This window comes from Coffea eugenioides, chromosome 9, assembly GCF_003713205.1.
Source record: "Coffea eugenioides isolate CCC68of chromosome 9, Ceug_1.0, whole genome shotgun sequence".
Classification (NCBI taxonomy): domain Eukaryota; kingdom Viridiplantae; phylum Streptophyta; class Magnoliopsida; order Gentianales; family Rubiaceae; genus Coffea; species Coffea eugenioides.
Window position 1 is genome coordinate 5,242,555 of NC_040043.1, and position 24,020 is coordinate 5,266,574.

The 24,020-nt window shown below is 35.9% G+C and overlaps 4 protein-coding genes across 6 annotated transcripts in view; all 4 read right to left on the minus strand.

Annotated features, from left to right (window-relative positions):
* Positions 1-1,437, minus strand: part of LOC113782045 — a 13,349-nt gene extending 11,912 nt beyond the window's left edge. Inside the window, exons 1-5 of the mRNA XM_027327957.1 lie at positions 1,180-1,437; positions 876-1,062; positions 382-598; positions 185-256; positions 4-12 (exon numbers count right to left, since the gene is read on the minus strand). Coding sequence (XP_027183758.1) covers positions 4-12; positions 185-256; positions 382-598; positions 876-1,062; positions 1,180-1,315 — 621 coding nt within the window. The 5' untranslated portion in view covers positions 1,316-1,437. The remainder of the gene's footprint in view (positions 1-3; positions 13-184; positions 257-381; positions 599-875; positions 1,063-1,179) is intronic.
* An 8,470-nt stretch (positions 1,438-9,907) lies between these two features.
* LOC113782705 (probable UDP-arabinopyranose mutase 5) lies at positions 9,908-13,449 on the minus strand. The gene is made up of 3 exons (XM_027328606.1): positions 13,225-13,449; positions 11,481-11,610; positions 9,908-11,281 (listed from the first exon to the last, which is right to left on the minus strand). Exons 1-3 carry the CDS (start codon positions 13,336-13,338, stop codon positions 10,227-10,229), a joined length of 1,299 nt encoding a protein of 432 aa, XP_027184407.1. The 5' UTR covers positions 13,339-13,449; the 3' UTR covers positions 9,908-10,226.
* A 2,205-nt stretch (positions 13,450-15,654) lies between these two features.
* LOC113782703 (caldesmon-like) lies at positions 15,655-18,764 on the minus strand. 3 transcript variants are annotated; one of them, XM_027328602.1, is made up of 4 exons: positions 18,691-18,764; positions 16,880-18,171; positions 16,667-16,773; positions 15,655-16,060 (listed from the first exon to the last, which is right to left on the minus strand). In XM_027328602.1, exons 2-4 carry the CDS (start codon positions 18,168-18,170, stop codon positions 15,845-15,847), a joined length of 1,614 nt encoding a protein of 537 aa, XP_027184403.1. In that variant the 5' UTR covers position 18,171; positions 18,691-18,764; the 3' UTR covers positions 15,655-15,844. The 3 variants fall into 3 exon arrangements, with proteins under 3 accessions (XP_027184403.1, XP_027184402.1, XP_027184404.1); XM_027328601.1 differs by having other exon boundaries at positions 16,667-16,776; XM_027328603.1 differs by having other exon boundaries at positions 15,841-16,049; positions 16,667-16,776.
* A 2,037-nt stretch (positions 18,765-20,801) lies between these two features.
* On the minus strand, positions 20,802-23,236 carry LOC113783516 (dynamin-related protein 4C-like). The gene has a single exon (XM_027329673.1). It carries the CDS (start codon positions 23,137-23,139, stop codon positions 21,115-21,117), a length of 2,025 nt encoding a protein of 674 aa, XP_027185474.1. The 5' UTR covers positions 23,140-23,236; the 3' UTR covers positions 20,802-21,114.
* Positions 23,237-24,020: the final 784 nt, after the last annotated feature.

Sequence of the window (24,020 nt, forward strand, 5' to 3'; positions counted from 1 at the left end):
AGCAAGGACGCCCTAGTTGTCAAGAATATCGAGGAGTTAATTTCCCTCATTAGTGCAATGCTGATTTTCCACGTTCATCCTTTTTTCTTTTCACCCTAATGATTCCTTTTTTCCCCTCAAATTCAGAAATAGAAAATGAAAAAAAATACTAAAAATAAGAGAAAGGTATTTCAGTTGCTGTCACCTTTGAATAAGCTTTTGAATTGTCCTTCAGAATATGTTTGGCAATTGATGGATCTGAAACAATTAAAAAGGACTGCAATAGACAAATTGGGACCAATGAGACACAAAAGCCGCAGAGCTAACAGCAGTTTATATCTACAAAAATAAATTCAATAACCACACTATACGGCAAAAGACAAACCAAAAGATTTTACAAACCTTGGGACCAAAGGTCAACCTAAAAATCCCGCCATAAGTGAGGTAAAGCTCATAGAGAGGAATGAAGAAGGCCTCACTCCGGATTGCACTAACCGATCCTTTTGCCTCTGGAATCTTTGGATAATCATCCGCAGCACCTATCTTCCCGAACAAAAACTCAAGAATATCTTTAGGCACCCCCAATTTCAGTAAAGAATTCTTGAGCACTGACGGAAATCTAGTCCCAAACAACACGCAAATAAATAAACAACCAACATTAAGAACAGAACTCCACCAGAAAAAAAAAAATCTGAAAAGATGGCTTCTTGATAACGCAAGCAGCATAAACAGCAAACTCATTCAGACCCACATGAAATATGAGACTACATCATCTTTGTTTTTTTTTTCTTCCCAAAGAATCAAAGCTGAGAATAACTACATTGAAATACAAAATTCGTTTCCAGGTAGGAACTCTAACGCACAATGTGCAACTGATCCTTAAACGAATACATTACCCGGATTTCTCAACTGTAAACTCGCCAGCAGCAATACGGGCAGACAATTCAGCTCGCCTTTTCTCTTCAATAATCTTCTCCACACTCTTGGCGCCGTCCTCCACACCTCCACCTCCACTACCAGGCCCTCTTCCATCCCCATTCGAGTCATAAGCGCACCTAATCACAGCAAAATTTCTACAGCTCCCTGCACAGACAAATTCGCACAACAAAAACAAAAACCCCCCAAAGAAACGAAGAAAATAAGTGAAATACGAGACGATACCAGCATACAAACCAAATAATTCACCATCCCATTACCCACCATTTGACTTTGAAGATGACGCAGGTGGAGATAAAGGGTCCACAAATGTGGGTCTGAATTTCTTGTTAGTTGGGAGTTTGGGTTGCAGGGAGTGAGCTGAGAATTGAAGCAGAGGAAGACTTGCAGCAGCAGCCATTAGGAGAATTGTACGTATGATGAGAATTCTGCGAGCCTTGATAAAGTCGAAAATACAAGAAGGCAGTACTAGTAGCAGAGCAATGACAAGAGAGAGTGGGGGTTGGAAGTGGGGCTGCCGTGGGTCGGTTAAACTTACAATATACAAATGTGAAATGTGGCGGCATCGGTATCGCACCAACTGCAAAACCACGGAAAGGTATCTTCGGAGAGAGAGTGGGTCTACTGGTGATGATACCGTTTTGTCGTTCCAGATGTGATGTCTCACGTGTTGGGTTAAGGGTATTTTTTTTTTGGAGAAAAAACAAAACTCCAAAATCATCAAATTGGCATTTAAATTTTTTTTTCTTTTTATTTTTTTTGTGGTGAGTAAGAAATATAATAATGTTAGTAGGGTTTACATAAAATAAGTCAAGTACAGTCGGAGAGTGATACTCTGTCAAATCATCCTCTATATTACAAATAAGTTTTTAGAGATGTTATATCATAAATTAACAATAGATTTCGTTAAAAATTAACTGTTCGTGTAAATACTAGTACGATTGGATATGCGTTCGATTTCAAATTCAGATTACGATTAGCTGTTATACATATGATGATGATGGTAGTGTATTTGTCGTTAATGTATAGAAAATTAATTATTTGTCAGTAAAATTAGCTTTTCTATTAGTTTTAGTGAAAAAAAAAAGCTGCATGATCTCCACATTTAGAATGATCTTTTACTTTTTCATATGTACTAGTGCTCATGGCACAATTAGGGTAAATAAATTGCTAAATTCTTTTAATTTATATTTTTATGAAAAAGAATGGATGGATAATTGATTTTGCATCAAAAATTCTATTGACTCTATGTGGTTTTTCTTGTAAAAGTTTTTTTTTTTTTTTTAAAACTCCAATTAACTATTGTTGTTGGTAATGTATGCACCAATAGACACTTAAAAGCCCGAAAACAGGAAGTCTTGAAAATTAATAAAGGGTAGAAACTAGCCTATATGTATGATTCACACACGTTCAAGAATAAAACCAAATACTGTATTAGTGTATGACTCAGAAAGACAAGAAGTTTGGCATAAAATTGAACTCTATCCATTATTGCTATTTACTAGCTTTGCTTTCGTCTCCTACCTATTAATATTATCCCTGCTCTTTTCTCCTTTTATTTATGGCTATCAAATTATTAACCTTATGCACTTTTAGTCATTTAGCTATTATTTGTATACTTTTAACCCTCTTTACGTCTAATAAAAACGTATATATTTCTAACCATTCTGTCATTTAACTTTTTGGCTTCATACCTGTACTCCTATACTCTATTGCAAGACATAAAAAGCCCTCTTAGATTAATGCAGCACCGTACCCATAGAAGAAAATCATCCAAATTAATCACACTTTTATATATCGGACTTTTTGCCATTGTGGAAAGAAATTATTGTTTGCACAAATTCTTGCCCAATCTAAAGGGTTTCTTGTAAGCTTGGAAGACGTCGTGCAACACCCAAAAAAGACCCGTAACAAAATGGTGCTGCATGAAAACCACAAAATATAACTTATTCCCAAAGGAAATTCGGTTTTAGTCATACAACATTTTTTACTACTTTGCCAACAGAAACTAAAATACATTTTTTTTTTTTGAAGCAATAAACTATCGACATATCATCTCATAGGATCAAATTTTGGGACTTTGCTCTGTGGCCTCGACATGCCTCCAAGATATCGAAAGAGTCAAAGGTTGGGAAAGGATTTCCCCTTATTTTCAGCTGCCATAAATGGGGAAAAAAAAAAGGGAATTTAGAATAAACATTTAATCTCATATTGCAGCCACAATTTAAATTGGGAGAAGTTAAGTTAATATTAGTAAAAGATCTTTTTTGTACCTTGTTGAATCAACACAAAGCATCGCAAAATAGGATCCACAGGCAGACCCATAGCTTCATAAATGGGATCATACAATGAACTTATACGATACCTACAGCAGGAATTTTAGAGTTAATAATTAACATGGAAAAAATAGAGATAAATGTAATACTAAATGTTATTATTATAGGCCATGCAAAATTTTGTCACCTTTTGTTAGGAAATGTACCAGCTGCAATTGGATCTTGTGTAGCTTGAGCTTGAAAAAACCCACTTCTTGGTCGATTCTCAGATGATTCGCTGTGTTCATCCTGAAATAAGTTTTGTTATATGGCAAATCAATTATTTTCAACACGTATCCAAAAAGAAAGAATTTGATGTAAGTCATTGGGTTCTTGTGCTTTAATTTTCACTTTTGGATTCTTATCCTTTGAACTTCTTCTTTTAGTGTAAACGGAACGATTCGAACCCGAGAACTTTTGGATTCTTATCCTTCGAACTTATTCTAGTTTATGCCCTTAATTCAATTTGGCACTACATAGAGGACAGAAACAACAATTTACCCTTAAAAGGCAATGGTAACAAGATCATACCTGTAGCAAAGAAGGATATATACTTCTTTCATGAGAGCTATGTGATCCCCTTAACAAATCTGAAAATGTTTGAACGCCTGGTGACCTACGAGGGCAAAAAAAAAAAAAAAAGTTTCACTATATTCATTATAAAACCAAGATTTTGTGTTTGTTTCTTGAGTAACACCTATTTAAGGTAGAAGCTCAATAAGAGCTAACAGTTAAAGATTTCAAACAATGTGAAACAAACAGGTCATGCAACATGTTATCTCGTATGGTTGATTTGCAGGTAAAAAGGAATTTTTGGCAATAATGTTGGCTTTACGTCGTTTTGTAATTTCTTGCTCTTGAAATCCAAATTAGGAAAACTTTTGATGAGTATAGTTTGGAAAATCTTTACAATTTTCTTTTTTTTTTCTTGCAACTTATGTAAATAATGACTAGAAACTACCTCAAATAAATTGGACTCTGATTATGTGTAGAATCACATGAAATTTTGTATGTGAAGCAAACTAACAAAAGAAATAACATTAGCCTATTTGTAGAAAGTGGAGCATTTTTTTTTTCTTTTTTGGGGTGTCATTTACAAACCACGAGAATGCATAATGCAGTGATAAAAAGGTTGTCAGTTCTTACCATTGTAGGCCTGAAATTTCATTTGGCTTAACTTGGTTCTGAAATGGCCTGCTGACTTGGTTTGCATTGGATCCAAACCGCTGATGATTTGCATTCTGAAATATACAAGAGTGGCAAAAATATGCTAATCTGCTCGACTCACAGAATCAAAATAATTCAACATCCGATTAATCTTTGCGCAAGATGGTTATTTTTCTGTCTGATATAATTGGATACATTATATTGAATAAGCTTTACCATTTTTAAATGCTAATTAGCATGGTCTACCATGAATAACTTTTCCTCAACATGGTTTAATTTTTGTCAAAAACTTCAAAAAAGAGATCCAGTTCCTTCAAGAAAAGGGTTGATCATCATAAGAACGTAATGCCATAGATGCATGGTAATGACTAAGGCCTAAATTTTTTTTCTTGGGGGGGGGGGGGTGGGGAGTGGGTGTGTGTGTGTGTGTGTGTGTGTGTTTAAGCATGCAGTCAGCAGTCATACACTTTTTTGATCAGCAGATGGAGAAGGAGCCAAGAACTGAAATGTTGGAACTATTGGTTCCTTTTGATCCTCTTGGGGAACATTTTCAGGATGAGAGTTGGACAAACTAAGTTCAACCCCTGCAGCTTTCCATCTACAAAATACCAAAAGCAATTAGAATCAAATACTAACAATTGTAGAATTCTTTAATTTTTGGATATGAAATTGGTTTCTGCATTAGCAATCTCCATATAGGAAAATACCCTTTTGGAAATGGATTCAGAGATGGAGTAGGATCATGATTCTTGGCATGCTTTTTGGTTTCTTTGGGTGAAGAGGATGACCCCTTTGGTGTCCCTTGGTTCTTCTGGTCCTGTGAAATAAGTACTTCTTTGAGTATCAAAATTAGAACAGTATATTTACTAAATCAAAAGGTGTTCTGGCAAAAAAAAAAAAAGAAGAAGAAGATATATATCATCATCTGAGCATTTATTACTACTTGGGCAAGAATTAATTGTACCCCTTGGACTTGATAGATTTTAAGACAAAGAAAAGCTATTGTAAATTGAATTTCTTCTACCTTCTTTAATTAAAGAACCAGAGACCATACCTTATTTTGAGCTTTACACGTCCGTGCCCTCTTGGTAACCCTCTTAGGCATCTGGAAAATGGCCTTTGGTAACCTTCTTAGACTTTTTTTTTTTAAAAAAAATCTTGAATGACCAAAAACAAAAATGACACAAAGTGAGAATTTCAAAATTTATGTATAAAAAAAAACAGAATTACCTTCTAAACTAAACTGAAAATCAATGCAAGAAAATGAAACTTTGCAATAAATTAAAGATGAAGAATTTTCTTTTGGAGATGGATGATGTGTGATCCATCCATGATAGTGATTAAAAAAATAATCAGCATTTTCTACATATAAAACCAAGAATCGTTATTCTGAGACTGAGAAATTAGTAACAATAATATTTTGGAAAGAAGATTTAGTAAACAGTATCATGGTGGATACCAGCTTAAGCACACCCCCAATGCTTGAAAACGAGGACTTGGTTACGATTTCTGAAGAAGCTTTGATGGATATGAATTTATAGGACTAGTTTTCCAGCAAATATTTTGCTGAAATGGAAATTAATAATGATAAATGATTAATATGGAATTCTGGTACCAAGAAAATACTGTGCATTAATTACATTTAATGAGAAGGATTCAAAAAAAGTTCAATCCATATCCAACTTATTTCATGGTTGAGGCATAGTTGGAAAGTCATTCAATGCTTCTTGGAAGTACTTGACTAAAATTATGGCAATAGAGGAAACTTAATATTAGCATTTACTAGATGGAAAATAGAAGATAAACATTATTGTCAATTGCACTTATTCCTTAAGATTTGCAATAAATTGGCCTCATAATTTATTGCATCCTTATATGGACAAATGTAACTTTTGTTATAAATTATACTAATTAATTCTCATTTCCTGTGGTAATAATTTATTTCCTTTCGGGAATTTTTTTTTGTAAATATGTTGCTTTTAGGTATAAATATTGAATGAATATTGCACCTTATCTTTAGAAGGAAAGTTTTAATAGTATAGTATCCCTCCATTGTATCTGAAGAATAAAAGAATGAAAAGTAAATATTACAGTGTTGTTTAATCTTAATTTTATACCTTATAGTGAGAAAAATCAACAAGAGGTCCATAATCTTAGACTTTTTGAGCGCCATGGGACTAAGCACATTGTTAATCATAGGCTATACTTGTTTGTTTAAGAAAATTGATGGCTCTAATTGTGCCAATTAAACAAAAATTCAATTAATCACACTTTGCTCCCTTAAACTTTAGGGATATTCATACTTTACTATCCTCAATCTTAAAAACATATAAACCCCCCCCCCCCCCCCCCCCCAAAAAAAAAACTAGTCAAGGTTTACAATGCATAAAAAGTAAGTGCAATGACATTAATGTCCTCTTATTTGTGAGATTGATTATTTATAACTTACTATTATTTCTATTTTATTGCTAACAAATATATACTTTCTCTGTAATATCTACTATACAAAAAATATTAAATTGATAAAAACTAAAAAAAATTACATTTAGTTTATTATTATAAAATTTTTTGTTGGATTAATGTTCACTTTTGCATATACTTTGTTCAGTTGATTGGAGTTTAAATCAAACAATAAGGACAAGTACCAAAGTAATAACAATAAATTTAGTCAGCAAAATTTTGAAAGAATAAGGTAATCTTATACTTCTTATTCTTTAAAAAATAATCTTTATTATATTAGTTTACGAAGACTTAATATAACATCTTTTTATTTTTATTTATCAAATTAGTACAACATTAAATACTTAACAAAAATTATTAAAAATGACTAATATGCCTTATTATTAAACTGAGAGGAGGAAAATACAGATTAATCAAACTTCACCATTTTTTTGCAAACGAAGGGCAATAATTATAAACTATAAATAATTTCAACAACAAACGGACGGGCAATATTGTCATAACACTCACTTTTCGTTATGGAGTTTAGACTTTCAAGGTTGATTAGTCTTCATAGGCGGTGAAGTGTATATTTTTTGAGGTTGACTGCGAAAATGTGTGATTTTCTCAAAGATTAGGGGGCCAAAGTGTTATTAAAACCATAATAATTAGCCATATTTTCTTGACAAAAACGTACAAGCTGTATGTATGTGTGTACATCCTGTGTAGCTCGATGTACAAAGTCATGGAAATCAAGCTTGAAAATTGATGACCGGCATTTGACATGTGGAATTTTGGGTGACAGATGAAAATTTGCCGAAGCAGGTTCCGTTTGATACCTTGTAGGATATGCATACAGGATATAACATGTGTGAAGTGATATTTGTTAACATATTTAAATTATACATAATTCAGCATCTAAATACATATTCTTATTGAATATAGAATAATCTCGAACATCGAATCAACCGAAGTTTTAAAAGTATATTTATATCAGATGTTTCTAACGTATGCCAAGTGACGCTCGTTATTATATCTAAATTGTATCTAATTCATCTGAATATACATTCACACTCCTCTTACATTTGGACACGTTCTCAAATTAATTTCACTTTCCCCTCGAACATGTAAAAACTACAGCATATTTGTATTCAAAACCAGTCATCTACGTTCAATGCTGTCTAAATTAAACCTGCATATTTTAAGCAGAATAAAAGGTTATATCCAGCAGGGAATCCAACCAACAAGAAAATATTTTCTTAAGATTTCCTTCCCTTTTGGGGTAGTGGAATTGGGGTATAGAAGATGCCCTTTTAAGGGAGAACAAAAAAAAGAGAATTCCACGAGTGCGTTCAAGAATTTACCATTTATGTGTTACTTTCACATTTATGTGTTACTTGTTTTTCGCTTTCCAAATAAAAATCTTCTTTGAAATGTTGATTTTATCACTAACAAAAATCGCAAATACATTATACAGACGAGGAAGAGTTTGAGTTAGATAGTAAGGTGAGAGAGATTGTGAATAGGTGGTGTGTTTGGCTTGGGTTTTATCCCGAAATAAAGCCCAAACCCAACGAGTGGTCCTGAATAAAAAACCTTTCACTCATCTCCAAAAAAAAAAGGATACATTGTTCGGATGAAATAGATAATTTTTTCCCAATTCTATTGTGAAAAATCTAAATGACGACACAGGGATCTGCTTAACATATTCCTTTGTCGTACTGGCAACCTATGTTTCTTATTTTTTTTTCCCACAAACGATAACAGTTATATATATGATTATCCCTTGATAATACAAGATTTAAATACAAAAAGGGGCTACTACCCTCATTTCCTTCCTCACTAAATCCATCAGCCAAACTGGGAAATCTTGTTCCCATTCAATATCATGCACTAGCTTGACAGCAAATTGAGCTGGAGCATGGCTGATTTCATTTTCTGTTCTAGGTATAAACACAAACCTACAACTTTCAAAATGTGTTGTAAAATCCTGCACATCTTCCAGAATTGTTGCAATGCTAACTTCATACTCATTGCTTCTATTTATCTGGTCTATTACTGATTTGCTATCCGAATGGATTATAATTTTAGTCCATCCTACCTGTTTAGCCATCAGCATTGCATTCCTAATTGCCAGAGCTTCTTCCTTACTTGGTTCCCCCTTATATTGGTTGACTATCGCTTTTGCTTTCATGATCTTTCCGTTCCAATTTCTTGCAACAATTCCTTGACCCATCCTTATCATTTTTGCTGATATCGCAGCATCCGTGAACAGGCAAACCTCATCTTCCCTTGCTGTTTCTCTTCGTGTCTGATGCTCACTGATGATGGCAATTGCACTCTTCTCCTTTTCTTCCTCCCTTGCCTGCTCATATTCCATCCATTCCTCTTGTGCTTTTGAGACAATTTTGGGTGGGTTCTGGTATTCATTTTCAAAGACTTTTCTGTTTCGTGCTTTCCAGATTTGCCAAAAAATATTGATGGTGAGGCTCACTCTGTCAGGTCCAAAGTCCTTTGAAGTAGATTGAGTAGCTTTCTCCCACCATATCCATGATTATGCTGTTTGTCCTCTAATCCATCCCACCTTACTGGTGCCATTTTCCAAACATCTATCGCATTCACACAATAAAAGAGTAAATGTTCGATGGTTTCTATTCCTTCTCCACGGCAGCTGCACCTTCCCTCTCCTTTTCTTATCCTTTTAAAAATTACTTCATTGGTTGGTAAACAATTTTGCAAACATTTCCACATGAAGTGTTTCAACTTGGCCTTTACCTTTTGGTGCCACAGATTCTTCCATTTGGCAACCTATGTTTCTTATTGCCCACACTTCCATTAGCTTCTTTAACGAGATGAAATGAACCAAATAAACCATCAAGAAGACACTCTCAAAGGATTAAACATTGCATTTACTTGTACGTACGCAGATGCAAGAAGGCATTTCCCTACGGGCTGCGAAGCAATGTGGTCGTGCAGTAATCAATTGCCATTCTTTAGAAAAACAGAAACTGTGATCTACCAATCTTCGTGTCCGCCCTGCACAACATTATATGGAAGCACCAAACAGCAAATACATTCAAGAAAGTACAATTCATATTTCAACCATCTTTAGTCATTAGACAAGGGAATCAGCCATCAATGTCTAACAATATGAGCAAACAAAAGTACCTCCTCATAATCATCACAAAGCAATAAACTACAAAAGGGTCATAAGAGCTCATTGATGTATAAGTAATATCTCTATTATTTCTCCAAACGGTGAGGAGTAATAAAGTCATCATAGTCGCAGATAGTAAAATATTGTATTAGAGCATGAAGGGCACTAATTGGGGTTAAAGGGTGGGTGTGGCGGAAGACGGGAAGGACGACAAGATACAAGGATCACAACTTTCAAGCAGCAGAGTCGGACAATCGAGATGTAACTACTTTCCACAGCTTGACCCACTCCACCATTGCTTCAGAGGCCCGAGCAAACACAGGATCTAAAGGCTCCAGTCGCTCCTTCACTGCTGCAGCCATCTCAATGACACAATCTTCTGCTGTAACTGCTCCTTGAGACAATCTCATCGATTGAAAGAACGGAACCACTTCTTCCATAAGCTTTACTCCCTCCCACTCTTTCTTCAAACTCTCAACTGCATTTCCTCGGTCATTTCTCCAAACATATGGAAGCCCACTTTTCACACCATATCCCAAATGATCACATATTACCTTTACACACATCCCACTCCATATATCTTCCACTGTTTCCCATCTGAATTTTCCTTCCTTTACCAACCTGAAAGCTGGGACCATAGCTGGTCCAACTAACTCACGATCAAAACCTATGTTGATTCCACTTACGGGTAACATTGCCCTTGCTGGAACTGTGAGAACAGCGTCAACAAATCTAGAATTCCTCTGCCCTGGCTTGAGGGCCTGTGTGGGAGCATCATAGTCTGCTAAGTTAAGCCAAAGTCCACATGATAGACCACATTGAACCCCACTTCGCAAGCTGAACGGGTATCCACGGACAAAATCTGTTCCTTTGCGAAAAGGATCATAAAGTGTATTGAAGAAAAAAGGAGTGGCAGGTGTCATAAGGTTGGTGATATGCTGTGCAACTGCATCTATCAATTCACCCTTATCATCCTTAGCTGGGATGCAGTCATCATCAATTGAAATTATGTATTTTTTGTGGGACACAAGATAGCCAAAATACCGACATGAATAGCCGGAGAAAACAACAGAACTTGAAGAAGACCCAACAACGCTCTCTATATCAGACTTCGTATAAACATCAAAACTAAATCCTCCAGGAATTTTAAGGTCTCCTTTGAGGTCAGGATCCTGGACAATTATCAGGTGGAACCGAGAAAAGACTGCTCTCCAATCTTCCATAAATGAAGTAAGATCTAAGTGGAGAGCACCTATCACAATGTCCACCTCATCATCTCTAATGTTGACTTGAGCCATCTTATGGGAGTTTAAGCAGAAAAAGATTTTGTTCTCTCGAGTATAGCTAGCTATTTCAAGTCAAGTATGATGAGCGTGCTTTCGGAATGCCAGATAGCGTCAAAATTTCTCAGAGCATCCTGATTGACATGAAAAGTCAGACACAGCAAGTTGATTTTGTATAGAACATTTATATATTTAATGACTTACTGGTGGGAAGTACAGGAGTTAGAATAAGTTGAATATTAAGTTCACTGATCAAAGAAAGTATCTCGTCTTTGCCAGTAGCCACAAACAGTTTCAAGATCTTCTCAGTTAGTTTCCCTGCTCTTAAAGTTCTCTGCCAATTAAAATCATCATCAGTAGAAGGATATTAAAAATCAAACTCATGAGTTCGAATCATCTAAACAGCTCACACAAGAGCTACAGTAAAAATACATCTGAAAATCTGGATGATTAATTTGCTTCAATGGTTTCAGTGCTCCAGTCATCCCTTAAATAAGGATTAACAATGAACATTCAAGAGAAGACTTTACTGACAATGAAAAGAAAAATAGACAACCATTGTGCAAATGAAAACAACATTTCAAATCAACTTGAACCCCAGTAAATGACAGACCTGCCAATTTCAATTCTGCTTTCTATTTGAGCATTTGGAAGTTGGAACGTAGGTAAGAACATCAGAACCAGCATAACAAACTTCAAGGTAATTGAGTAATTAGCAAATTATATTTATTTTGTTGATGTACAAGATAGGAAGAGGCAGACAAATATCAACTTTCAACCCACAGAAAACCAAAACAGAGCAAAAGAGTGGGTTATAAAGAAGCTTAATGAACAGCGGGGGCACCTAAGTCGCATCAAGCCATCCTAACAGGCATTCATTGAACTTGCCCCAAGCTTTATTCAACTGAGTTCAAAAATAAATGATTCTAAGGCCTAAAATTTAGCTCAAACCTTAAAAAATACAACACAACCAAGAGACATCCATTTTTATGCAACAATAGTAGAAAGAAGAAACAAATGGCACCAAATTTAAAATTACCACAAGACTTAGTTAGCAGACTTTCTAAGTCAGTCAACAAGAAGCCATAGAAAAACATCATTCAGATTAAGGTTATCCAAACACAACAATGAGCAGCCTTCTCAAAAGTGGCTACCTTCAAGCCATTACTAATTCTCATCCTTAGATTATGCAAAAACCCACGCCAACCATTCACATTTTGTAACTACAGCTTTCTTACCCACTTCAAACAATTTGAACCAAAATGTCGTAAAAGATGAAAAAACTAAAAATGATCATTTGCAATCCTGCATCTTTTACTGATTAACGCTCAGAACTAAAACTTGTTCTACAGCTTTTCAACAATTCGTCACTCCAAAAAACAACATTTCCTTTTTCTTTTCAATCTTTGAATTTATCCATATCTACCTTAGATGACAACTTCCAAACTTTTTTTTTTCTAGTACATCATGTAGCACAAACATAAATTGCAACAAGAAAGTTAGAGCAACAGTATATGCCACTTGAATCACATCTCAAACTAATCAAATATTCATCCAATCCACTAGAGAACCGATCAGGGGATTCTCGATCGGCCATTTCTAAGGTTACTATTCCCTTGGCCCTTATAAAACTTCTTCAATCTTTAAACCAGCAATGTATCTAATTAACATCTGATTCAAACTAATTGCCAAAAAGGAAACACATCGAATAGTACAGAGAACAAAAAGTTACTATTACTGAAGGCTACACAGTAAAAAGATCGCAGATCCCATCAAGGGCAAGTTAGACAAAGTACAACGGAACCCATCAAGGAAAATATCAAGAACCCGCATGAAAACCAAAATCAATCCAGAACCCAGAAAAGATCAACACAAAAATAATGACAATAATCAAGAGAAATTGGTAGAAAAGAAATTGGGAGGTAGGGACGAGAAGAACAGTACTAACCAGAAAGAGTTCAAGGAGAACGTGGTCAGGCAAAAAGGAGAGATCGGAGATGTGGGAAAGGTTAAGAAGAGCTATATCTATAGTTAGCGAAAGTAAAGTAGGCGGCTTTCTCATTCAATTCACAATTTCCCCAAATTACAAGTGGCAGGAGTAGTTAATAACTATATGAAGAATAATTCTGTTGTGATCCACTCCCATTCATGTCTTTCGCCGACTCTTACTCTCCTGCTTCTCTTTTTCCAGGTCTGTTTGGATGGTAAGTTATTTGGGATTATTTAGGATATTTTTACTGTATCACTTTTTGTGATGTGATGTATGTGAGATAAAAAGATATTGAGAAGATAAAAAGATGTATTGGAAATTGTAAAGATGATGTAAGCAAATAAAATTGGGAAAATATGAAGCAATCCTAACAAAGTGGTACATATATGGAGTCAACGCGCAGAAGTTGATTCTGTAAGGATAGGGGATTCCATCTCCTTCTCCGCCGAGGCCTTAAGCCTTTACTCATCCCGCCACAGCCCTTCTTTATTTTCACCGTTTTTCAATGGCAAGTTTTCTCCTCATGACAGTTATGTTTTTTTTTTCTTGAAGGACAACAGAAAATGGAGAAAAGAAATTTCTATTTTCTGAAGTTTTTGTAAAAATACAATTGATTTAATATATACAAAGTAAAAGACTGAACGAATTTAATATATACAAAGTAAAAGACTGAACGAAAAATGCGTTTATAGAAAATATAAAAAATTTTGGAGAAAAATTGGTTTTTTAAGGGAGATTTTGGCCTTAGGGTCTGTTTGATAACGTAAAAAGTGCTGAATCTGAACTTTTTCAGACATTCAGATGTTTTGAGTGTTTGATAAATGAAAATTCATTTGCTGAACTTGTTAAGTAGTACTGAACTTGTGTGTATTTTTTTCAGTACAAGAATCCTAACTGATTGCTTAATTCTAATAAGAATCAATGGAATTACTTCAATTACCTTATATTATCTACCAAATCTACCATTGTTTATTAATTATGTTCAAAATTCTTATATAATTAAACAACCTAATATTCTCTATCCAATGATTTTCTATTTCTCTTTTCTCCCTTTTGAATGACTTTCACTTCTTCTCCATACTCCTCATATAATATAATTCATGTTTTATATTAATTTGATTTAAAAATAAATATTGTTATTTTCATACCTAACATTTTTAGCTAATTAAATCATAGGTTCTATTTCTTTTTTGGATGAAAAGATATAAGGGTAAAATTGTTAAATTTAACTTATTAAGCATTCAGTTATAAATGTTTATCAAACAGTATAAATAGGTTTAGCATTAAAATCCAGACATTTATATATTTCTTTTCGGTGCGTAAAATTCAGCAAATTAATTGTTTCAGATTTCAAATTCAGATTCAGTTTTATCAAACGGAACTTTAGCATTTGGTGCATGCTTAGTCAAATCTCCACTTTTTTTCCCTTATTATTGGACAAGATTTGATGCGATGAGCAAAGAAATTAAACATTTTGTTAATAATAAAAAACTGAATTAGTATTACTAGATTAAACTACACTCACCACAAAGCAAGGCATGTAGAAAAACATAAGAGTCTCCTTCCCTCACTCCATTAAAGTCCATATACGGAGCCATTTGTTGATGACACAAAAATAAGAAATGGAAAAGATAAAACAAAATTCTTCCGTTCACGGGAAAATTCTATCCAAGTTATTCGAAATGCTTATGGATGGGATTATGAACGAGATTTATTTTTGGAAAGATCAATCAAACTATTCGATATTCGAATCAAACTTCACTTTTTAAGAGTTCATTTGAACTTAATTCGCTAATTGGTTAAGTCAAATTTAAATAGCGTTTTATATTCAATAAATTTTCAAAACTCAGCAAAACTCAGCTTGAATTTGATTCGATTAGTATAAAATTAAATTTTATATTTAAAAATTTCAAGCTATTTAAACTCGACTGAAGTCAGGCCAATTCGAATTCAATTCAGTAAATAAATAAATCAAATTTAAATAAAATTTTAAACTTATTAAAATAATCAAATATGCTTCAACATTAGAGCGGCTAAACTCGAAGCATACTATTTCTAAATTCTAAAGTCAATGAAATGAGGCTCATAATTGGAAGGCAACCATATGGGGAGGCCACAGTAGAGAGAAGGCTTTTTTAAAAAAAAAAAAAAAAAAAATCAATGACCCTATAACTATAAAGTGAAGAAAAGCATATGACAAATATATGTTGAAATAAATTTATCATCCAGCATGAACCCTTTCTATTTGGTTTTAATTTTGAAAAAGTTGCATATGACAAATATATGTTTGAATTTTACGAGGGCAGCTTAATTTGCATCAGCAGTAGTATTAGTAAAATTCAAGGTGCCTAGCAGTAGTATTTTGCTCCAAAAACTGGATGACTGTGCTTCAAGAAAGTTGATGATTGAGACCCTTAAACTGCCTAATGCCACAAGAAGGAAAGAGCAGAACAATAATCTCCAAAAGCAGGACAAATAAAAGTTCTGTGACTCAAAAGAAAGGGAAAAAAAAAGGTACAAATCACGAGAAGAAAGAAACCACAAAAACTCTCCAGGAACACTACAGCAGTAGAGGATTCTACTTGACTCCTACAATAGACATGAGAAAGTGAAGTTTATCCTCAGCTTCTCTGAGGTCACAGGGCTTGTCAAAAGATGATGGTGGTTCAACCCCAGTGAAGATGTATAAAGCCTTCAGTTCCTCCATGCAGGATGACTGAGGGGCTGCTTTGTATCCAACTATCATTCGCATTGCATTTATCTGCTCCCACATCTTCCCCTCCCTGGCAGAAATCTACGCCAAAGTAGATTGCATCAAGCACATTAGCAGCTAGCAGGAGGAGCAGAAGGGCTTACGGGCAGGAAAAAAAAGATATCTGATAACTCATTAGGAAAAGCAGCATCTGCCTATATTGCACCACTTATTTTGGACTTTAGACGAGAAATAGCTCAAGATATAGCCATAACACAAGGGCACGGAATTAAAGACTCGCAAGAATCTGCAGCAATCTCCTAATTGGCAATCTAACCTTGATGACAATAGAGACAAGATCTCATGTCAAACTAAAGCAGCATACAACAGTAAAGAGTGAATTCATTTTAAAAACCAGCTTGTCTATCAGCCAATATTCAGGACCCATATGAACGTGTATCAGCTTGTGTAGCATCAATGCTTAAAGAAGCGTTACAGTAACCAGCACAACATTCATGAATTTAATAAAAATTCAAACAGTAAGATCAGCCCAGCTAGGGTTTCTATTTATTCAATCTTCAAGGAGAAACTTCAGAGGGTAACCCAAAGTACATATGTTGTACATGGATACCCTGGTCTAGACTTTCAACTCATGAAAAATCACATAAATATTTTGAGAAGGAAAACACATTCCCACCAAAAACTGACCTCATTCGAAGAAATTGGAGCCTCCCCCCTGGATTTGGGAAACACCTGCACTTGATTCTCCACAAAATCCAAGTTTTTTTCTTTAGCACCCTTCTCTGGAGACCAAACTACTGTGCAAATATAAAGAATCAAACCGCAGAACGGGAAGTAAGACCAGCTAAAGCATTAGTGACATTCTAAAAGTCACAATACAACCAAAGAACAATTACTTACTAGCAGTTTCCCTCGTTTCTGTATTTGATTCAATTGCATTGACCTCCTTTTCATCAGAAACATTAGAGTCCACTCCGCTTCCTTGAGTAACTGCTCCAGGTTTCAGTTCCACCCCCACAGTTTTGCAGCTTTCTGCAGCACGGTTGCCATTGGTTAATGTTCCTTGATCGCCAATCAGCCTGTGAGATGCCAAGACACTGCTTCTATCATCTACATCTACCTTTTCTGTAGTTGAACCTTCACCTGTTGCTTCTGCGCTTCCCCTTTTAGCATCTGCAATTGTCTTCTCTCCTTTCTCACTGAATTGTTTGTTTAATTTTTCATTCATCTCTTTTGTAGTTTTCCTGTGATTGTGTTCTTTTTTCCCTCCAACTCCATGCGATTTCTTCCCGTGATGCTTGTTCTTCTTCTTATTCTTCTTGACAGATTCACCAATGTCACCCTTATCCCTAATCTTTTCCAGATCACCTGTAGTTCCCTGCCTTAATGCCTTGTCTTCATCATTTCTGGTCACCATTTCCACATTTTTAATCTCAGTCCTAGTTCCTCTAGCGATTATAACTACTTCATCTGTCTTTGTAACATCGTCAGCATTTTTCTTCTCTGGCACCGTTACAACCACGACTCTCTTTATCTCAGCTGATGGCTTCTCATCTTTTCGTTCTTCAATCAAAGGTTCTTTGTCCACTTTCTCCACACCTAAAATTTTAACAAATTGCCCTCCAAGCGACCGGTCATCCTCCCCTTCCAAGTATTCACCAACATCTTCTTCATACCCCTTCTCTTTAAAACTTTCATCTTTGTAAAGTTTTTGTTCCTTGGGCTCTTCATGCCCCTCTACGTGCTGCTCTTTCTTTCCATCCTCCCCAGATTCAGTTCTCATTTCAACTTCTTTTGTATCAGCTATTTGCTTTTCCAACTCTTCTTCCGGAAGAAATTCTCCACCAAACTCTGACTCTTCTTTTTCTGCTTTATCCAAAAGCCCAGTTTCAATCTCCAACTCCGGAGATGATGCTGGCATTGGCAAGAATTTATTCATGAGCTTCTCAGTGCAGGCATAACTAGCGACAACAACCCCAGCAGGGATTGAAACAGCGAATCCAACAGCAGACACAACCACAAGGGGAGGAAGAACCACCGGTGCAGACGAGATCACAACACCTGTAATCAGAATCGTTTTCCCTAATTGCAGTCCTTTGCTCAAAATCCAACTGGCCTTACGTTTACATTCTTCTTCTCCTGGAGAAGTAAAGTATTCCTTTACCTCCCCCTCCTCTCCAGAATCATCCATCCTACATATTTACCATACTAACATATATTAAACGTAACTTAAACAAAGTTCTTAACTTAAAACGTAGGTACCTAAATTTGTAAAAATATTAATTAAGTACTTATTCAGAGAAGATAACTTTAATACAACAAGGGTCTTCCAGAGAAGGGAAAAGATTTACTATTTCAACTCATTCATGCAGAAATCCTAAACAATGAGAAAGCATCAAAGAAACAGAGAGACTGCAGAGAAGAAGAACTAGCCCTTTTATTGTTCTCAAGAACCACAAACAAATGGATGCAAGGAAGCGTCCAAAGCCATTTGTTACGTTTAAAAAGCAATGCTCTTTTTATCAATTGACAAAAAACCAAGCAAAAGAATTTCTGGAAAATATTAAAATCTAGCTGGATGAACGAAACGAAGAAAAAGAACAAAACCAATGAAAGGGCTCCATTGCAAACGAAAAACTAACCAGAAAAGGCATAAAGAAGCAATGAAACAGGGCGCAAAAAAAAAAAAAAAAGAGTGAATATAGCATTACCCGATGATGCCTATTATGCTCCTACCAGTTCAACCTGCGGCTGATGAAGAAAATAGAGAAGGTTTTATGAGGGTTTGGGGGATAAACTTTTATACTCCTCCTAGAAGGGTAAAAGCTGAGAAGGGAGGAATCACCTATCAGCAATGACACGCGGTGGAAAGATAGGATGGAATGGGCCAGTTTGCTGTAGAGATGAGGAGGAGGCATGCGTCAATTTATGAGACGTCAGAAACTGCATGCACAATCACACCTTGCCAGTTGCGCCCAAATGAAACCAATCCTACAATAAAATAACACCCCATAGAATACATAGCAATCTAAACACAACCCTGTGAGAGTGAAATTTCGCTGTGCCGCAGGAGGACCATTTTACGCATCTCAAGGTGGCTGCACTAGCTGTTAAACGAACCGAGCCGAGCTCGGTTCGTTTCGACTCGTTTGTGTTCGTGAAAGGCTCGTTCAAAACCTTAAACGAATCGAGTTCGAACGAATTTTTTTGTTTGATTAATAATCGAGTGAACACGAGCATGTTCGCGAGTTTTAACGAACGTTTGTGAACACGAACATAATTATCATTTGACAAATTTTAGGGTTAATTTTATAGCTAGACTTTTATATTTGGAGGGCAAATTGCTTTGTTTTATTTGTTGTTTTATGTTAATGTTAGTTATATAGTTAATGAATAATAGAATTTAGTCACTTAATGCTTTAATTGTTTTTGAGAATGATTAATGATTTGCATGGCATATTTAAGGCTTAAAATAATTTGGATTCGAGCATTTCGAGCATGTTCGCGAACGGCTCGTTTATGTTAAACAAGTCGAACACGAACACGAACTCGAACTCGAACACGAACTTTGCTTAACGAGCCGAACACGAACACAGGTTTGGAGTTCGAAAATTAACAAACGAACACGAACGTTATTCGAATCGCTTAACGAACAGAGCTCAAACATGAGATACTCGGTTCGATTCGGTTCGTTTACAGCTCTAGCTGCAGAGAGTCACTGCGCCAAATTATAGAAACCCCATTAATCTGGTAAAAATATATAAAAATCTAGAGACACTTTTTGTTATATGGTTTAGCTAGATGTCGTAAGCCTGCCTTTGACTAAGGGTGCATTTGACTCGAGTCGAGCTTAAATAATGCACTACTTGAAAAAGACTTAAGATAAAATAATTGTGCTCAAGTTCATCGAGATTTTAGAAGTCGAGTTTGAGCTCGAACTCAACTTTAATTTATCTTAATTGAACTCGAACTCGATCTTGAGTTTAATAAAATCTAATCGAATCAAATTAAGTTCAATTAAGCCTATTCGAATTTAATCGATTCCATTTCAGTTAATCAAATTCACGTAATAAAAATTAATATTTTACATATAATTTTGAATAAAAGATATTATTGACATTTTACAATAATAAATATAAAAAATTAAAAAAAACATATTATAAAAAGATTGATTAGATTTGTTAAGCCTTCGAATACAAAATATTAGAACTCAAACTCAACTCATGAGTTCAAACGACTAACTCGAACTTGAGCTCAAGCTCTGTCAAAACGAGCTCAAGTCGAACTATTGACCGAGTAGCTCGTGAGTTCGAGTTGAGCTACTTGATTTAGCATCACCCTTGCGGCTTTGCTGTAAATTGTAAAGTTTTTTTTTTTTTTTTTATCTTGGGATAAAAGCACTCAGCAAATCCTATGAAAGTAGCAACATACTGTTTAGGAGTGTGATTCTTTCCATTGAGAAAGGCAATTATTCTTGCACTACGTTCAAATTCTAAACCTGATGGGACCAAACTGCTGCATGGCAAACAATTTGCTCCAAGCTCTACGATTGATTATTCAAGATGAGATTTTCTTTGTGCTATTTTGAGTTCAAATTTCCATGGTCTGTAGGACTAGATAAGTTGCAGGGCCCTTGTCATTGAAAGCCAATTTGATTTTCTTTTTAGAAGCCAATTTTTTATGGGTATTAGAGCAGAGTAGGATATTTGATGTAAATCACTGGAATTTTACCTTTCATCATCCCTGTATTTTTTCTTTCGTCATAATACACATTTCTTTTACTGAAATAAGTTCAACAGCTATTATTTACACTAGAAAAGGGTAAGCAATTGCTTTGGGAGTTGTCCAAATCCATTCAATGAACATCATCGTTGTGCCTTACGAAGTATGAAATATCCCAGAAGAATACAGATTAAACGACTTTGGACTTAAGATCTCAAATCGGCCAACTGGGAAATTAGATATGATTCTGCTTATACCATATTAGCTTCCCTTATGCTAGCACTAATACTCCACTCAAGTTCTTGGTAATCCAAGAAACCAATATATTTTTTTTAAAGAAATAAACAACAACAACAACGTAATTATAGTACTGTTATCAAATGGCGAGGTAAACAATGGCTATTATGACCAATCTAATCGCCATAAGCAGCAATGTTGTCCATTATCTCAGCAACAGTCTCTTTAGACTCCCTCAGCAACCGGATGCTTCCATTCAATCTGTCACGTTTATCAGCAACAGATGGAGATTCCTCCAACATCCGCTCCAATCCACCCCCGTGAGGTCCCATGAACTCATTCACCATTTCGGTTTCCAAGTCTTTGTTCACCAGATTTTGGCTGCTGAAGAGTAAATGCAAAGCCATGCTATCAACCAACCTCCTCAGGACAATCTTCCAATAAGCAGTCATCCTCATTTTCAGATCAAAAGCTTGTTGTGCAACGACCAGATGATTTCTCAGATGCCCGACTTCAACCTCACCAATTCCATCAATCTCTAGAGTTGTTGTTTTCTTATGATCATTCATAATGATCATGAACCTGTCCTGGCTTTTCATCAAATCATGCCAGGTTGCAGCGTACTCAGGATTGCAAGTATAATCAGTGAGTTTTTCCATTTCGATAATCTGCAATACCCAATCAACTGACTGCTCCCTTTTCTTGGAAACAAGACTTTGGGCAGCTCTTCTGATTGAAGGTTGAAGTTGTGGGTAGTTTGCAGAGTGCTTCATCAAGACAGGAACTAACACCCCTTGTAAGTACTCCCAAAACTTGTTCACAAACTCATCTGGTGTAGCAGAAACGGCCCTGACCTTTTTATGCAGTGAGATGAGAAAAACACTACGAGGAAGGAAATTAGGTAGGTTTATACCTTTAGCTTCCTCCAGGATGCTAATCTCTTCCACCAAGAAGGTCTGCTTTTGTTCACTTTGGATAGAGATGGACTGCAAATCCTCAGAGTAAGCGCTCAGCATCTCTGCCAGTCTAGCAGTACAATGCATTTCCTTTTCATCTGGATACTCATCGAATTCCCCTCTGATAAATATTTTCCTCAGGGACTCTTTGGCTGAAGATATGATGCGCATAAAAGCAGTGACTGCTTCAGGAACCGATTTCAACTGTTGTGGCAACTTGTTCAGCTCTGCAACACTTGCAGTTAGCTTGTCATTGATCTTTCTCACAATATCTGGCAAGCATTTTGAAATTATGGTTGCCTGAATTTGCACCAGTTTCTGGGCTAAAACAGGAATGCCAACGATAGACTTGTGGATCTTGGACAGCAACGGATGTGTTTCAAAAAGCATAGCTTCTACAGCTCGAGCTTCCTCGTATGATTCATCGCCAATTCGATTTCTCACACAGACGTATCCAAGTCCAATATTCACATCATCAGCCGTTACCTTCTCGAGCAAGCCTTCAGGGGATTTGTCGGCCTTTGTGACAACTGCCAGAGTTCTTTCGCCTGTTTTGTCGACTTTTTGGGACATCCGAATTGATTCACAAGTCGAAAAATCAACAGTAGCTGATAAAACATTGAGTATTATGCTTTCTTCTGGCTTGATATACTCCATGATAATTGCCGATATTTGCTCGTAGATGTCTTCCGGCTGCCCATGAACTGGAACTCTAGTAATCCCAGGTAAATCTACCATAGTAAGATCAGGGACACCATTTTTTTTAACAGTCAAAGTCATGGGAACATTTGATATTCCCTTACTTTTGCCAGCAATCTCATCAGTTGCAACCCTGATGGCCTCAGCAATATGGTCCTCATCGGTTGGAACAACTCTTCCGTTGAACTCCAAGCTCAGCTCTGGCACGGGACTGGGATGACTTTGCAGCCTCATAATCAAGGGAACCCTTGTGCATATCCCTTGTCCCCTAGGCAGGCTAATTCCAGCCAAGGACTCTAGAACGCTGGACTTACCTGAAGATTGATCTCCAACAACAACAATTGTTGGAAGCTGGATTCCTTCTTGCATGACTTTAAGGTTTCGTAGCCTGTCTACGCAGTCCAGTAATGGCCTAATGCGTTCATTATAGGATGATACGATGGGGGCTTGGATTGCTAGTCGTTCTATATGATCATGAGCAGCTTCAATGAGGGCTTTGGTGATTTCTTCAGAAACAAAATCGGAGTCATTGATTACTGCACCCATGTTTCTTGTGGCCGTTGGTATTCAGAGTTTCTACTATAATGTCGCAGGTAAGGATATTGGGAACTCGGGAGGGAGAAAGGTGATGACAGAGCAAGAGATTTTCAGGTTTGGTGACAGCGAATGTGGATTTGTGGATGAATTTATAGGTGATTTCTGATCTGATGTTGATCTCAGCACTATCTCTTTTCTCGCATACTTCTTTTTCTTTTCCTTTTGTTACTGCTTTTCTTGGGACAACAGCATAGTTGCACGAAATTTACTTGCCCTGCACTAATGCTAGAAATTGGATATGAACAAACACAAACATTTCATACTGCTTTTCCTCTGAAAACTAATCGTGTTCCATGCTCTGAAAACTAATCGTGTTCTATGCTGTAATTATTTTGCAAAGTTTGCAAAACGATTGATAAAATTTTTAGAGTACTAATGGCAACACGCTGTATGATAGAAGACACATTGTGTAAATTGGTTTTTATTCGGCAACTGTACATTAAACAAATTCTTGGTCTTTTCAAGGGCTAAATGCAAAGAAGAGGATGCATAGAATCATATACAATCTTGCACAGAACAATAATTGCATGCATATAATATACGTAAGCCTTTAGATTTGTTCCACTCAAATATTTTATATGTGATCCTTCTAGTTACTTAATTAGAGGGCATAGATTCTTGTGCTATCTTTTGAAGTGGTTCGATTACAAAATGCAAATGGCTAGCTCATAGTCCTTGATTTACAAAGTGGAATCTGACGCTTGACTTCCTTTTCTCCTGTCCTTTGTCATCAGAAAAGCAAATCCATCGCTCAAGAAGGAAAATTAGCTAGAACCCTTCAATGATCGGTCAATTAATTAGTGTTTAAAGATGTAAATACTAGTTATTAC

Excerpts from the sequence above, each read along its gene's own strand:
- LOC113783516 (XM_027329673.1), bottom strand. The coding sequence starts at position 23,139 with ATGGGTGCAGTAATCAATGACTCCGATTTTGTTTCTGAAGAAATCACC.
- LOC113782705 (XM_027328606.1), bottom strand. The coding sequence starts at position 13,338 with ATGAGAAAGCCGCCTACTTTACTTTCGCTAACTATAGATATAGCTCTT. Across the intron at positions 11,611-13,224 it reads TTCTCCTTGAACTCTTTCTG|AGAACTTTAAGAGCAGGGAA; the intron begins GTTAGTACTGTT and ends TTTAATTGGCAG. Across the intron at positions 11,282-11,480 it reads AACTCCTGTACTTCCCACCA|TCAACATTAGAGATGATGAG; the intron begins GTAAGTCATTAA and ends AGATGGCTCAAG.
- LOC113782703 (XM_027328601.1), bottom strand. The coding sequence starts at position 18,170 with ATGGATGATTCTGGAGAGGAGGGGGAGGTAAAGGAATACTTTACTTCT. Across the intron at positions 16,777-16,879 it reads AGAAACGAGGGAAACTGCTA|TAGTTTGGTCTCCAGAGAAG; the intron begins GTAAGTAATTGT and ends ATATTTGCACAG. Across the intron at positions 16,061-16,666 it reads CTCCAATTTCTTCGAATGAG|ATTTCTGCCAGGGAGGGGAA; the intron begins GTCAGTTTTTGG and ends ACTTTGGCGTAG.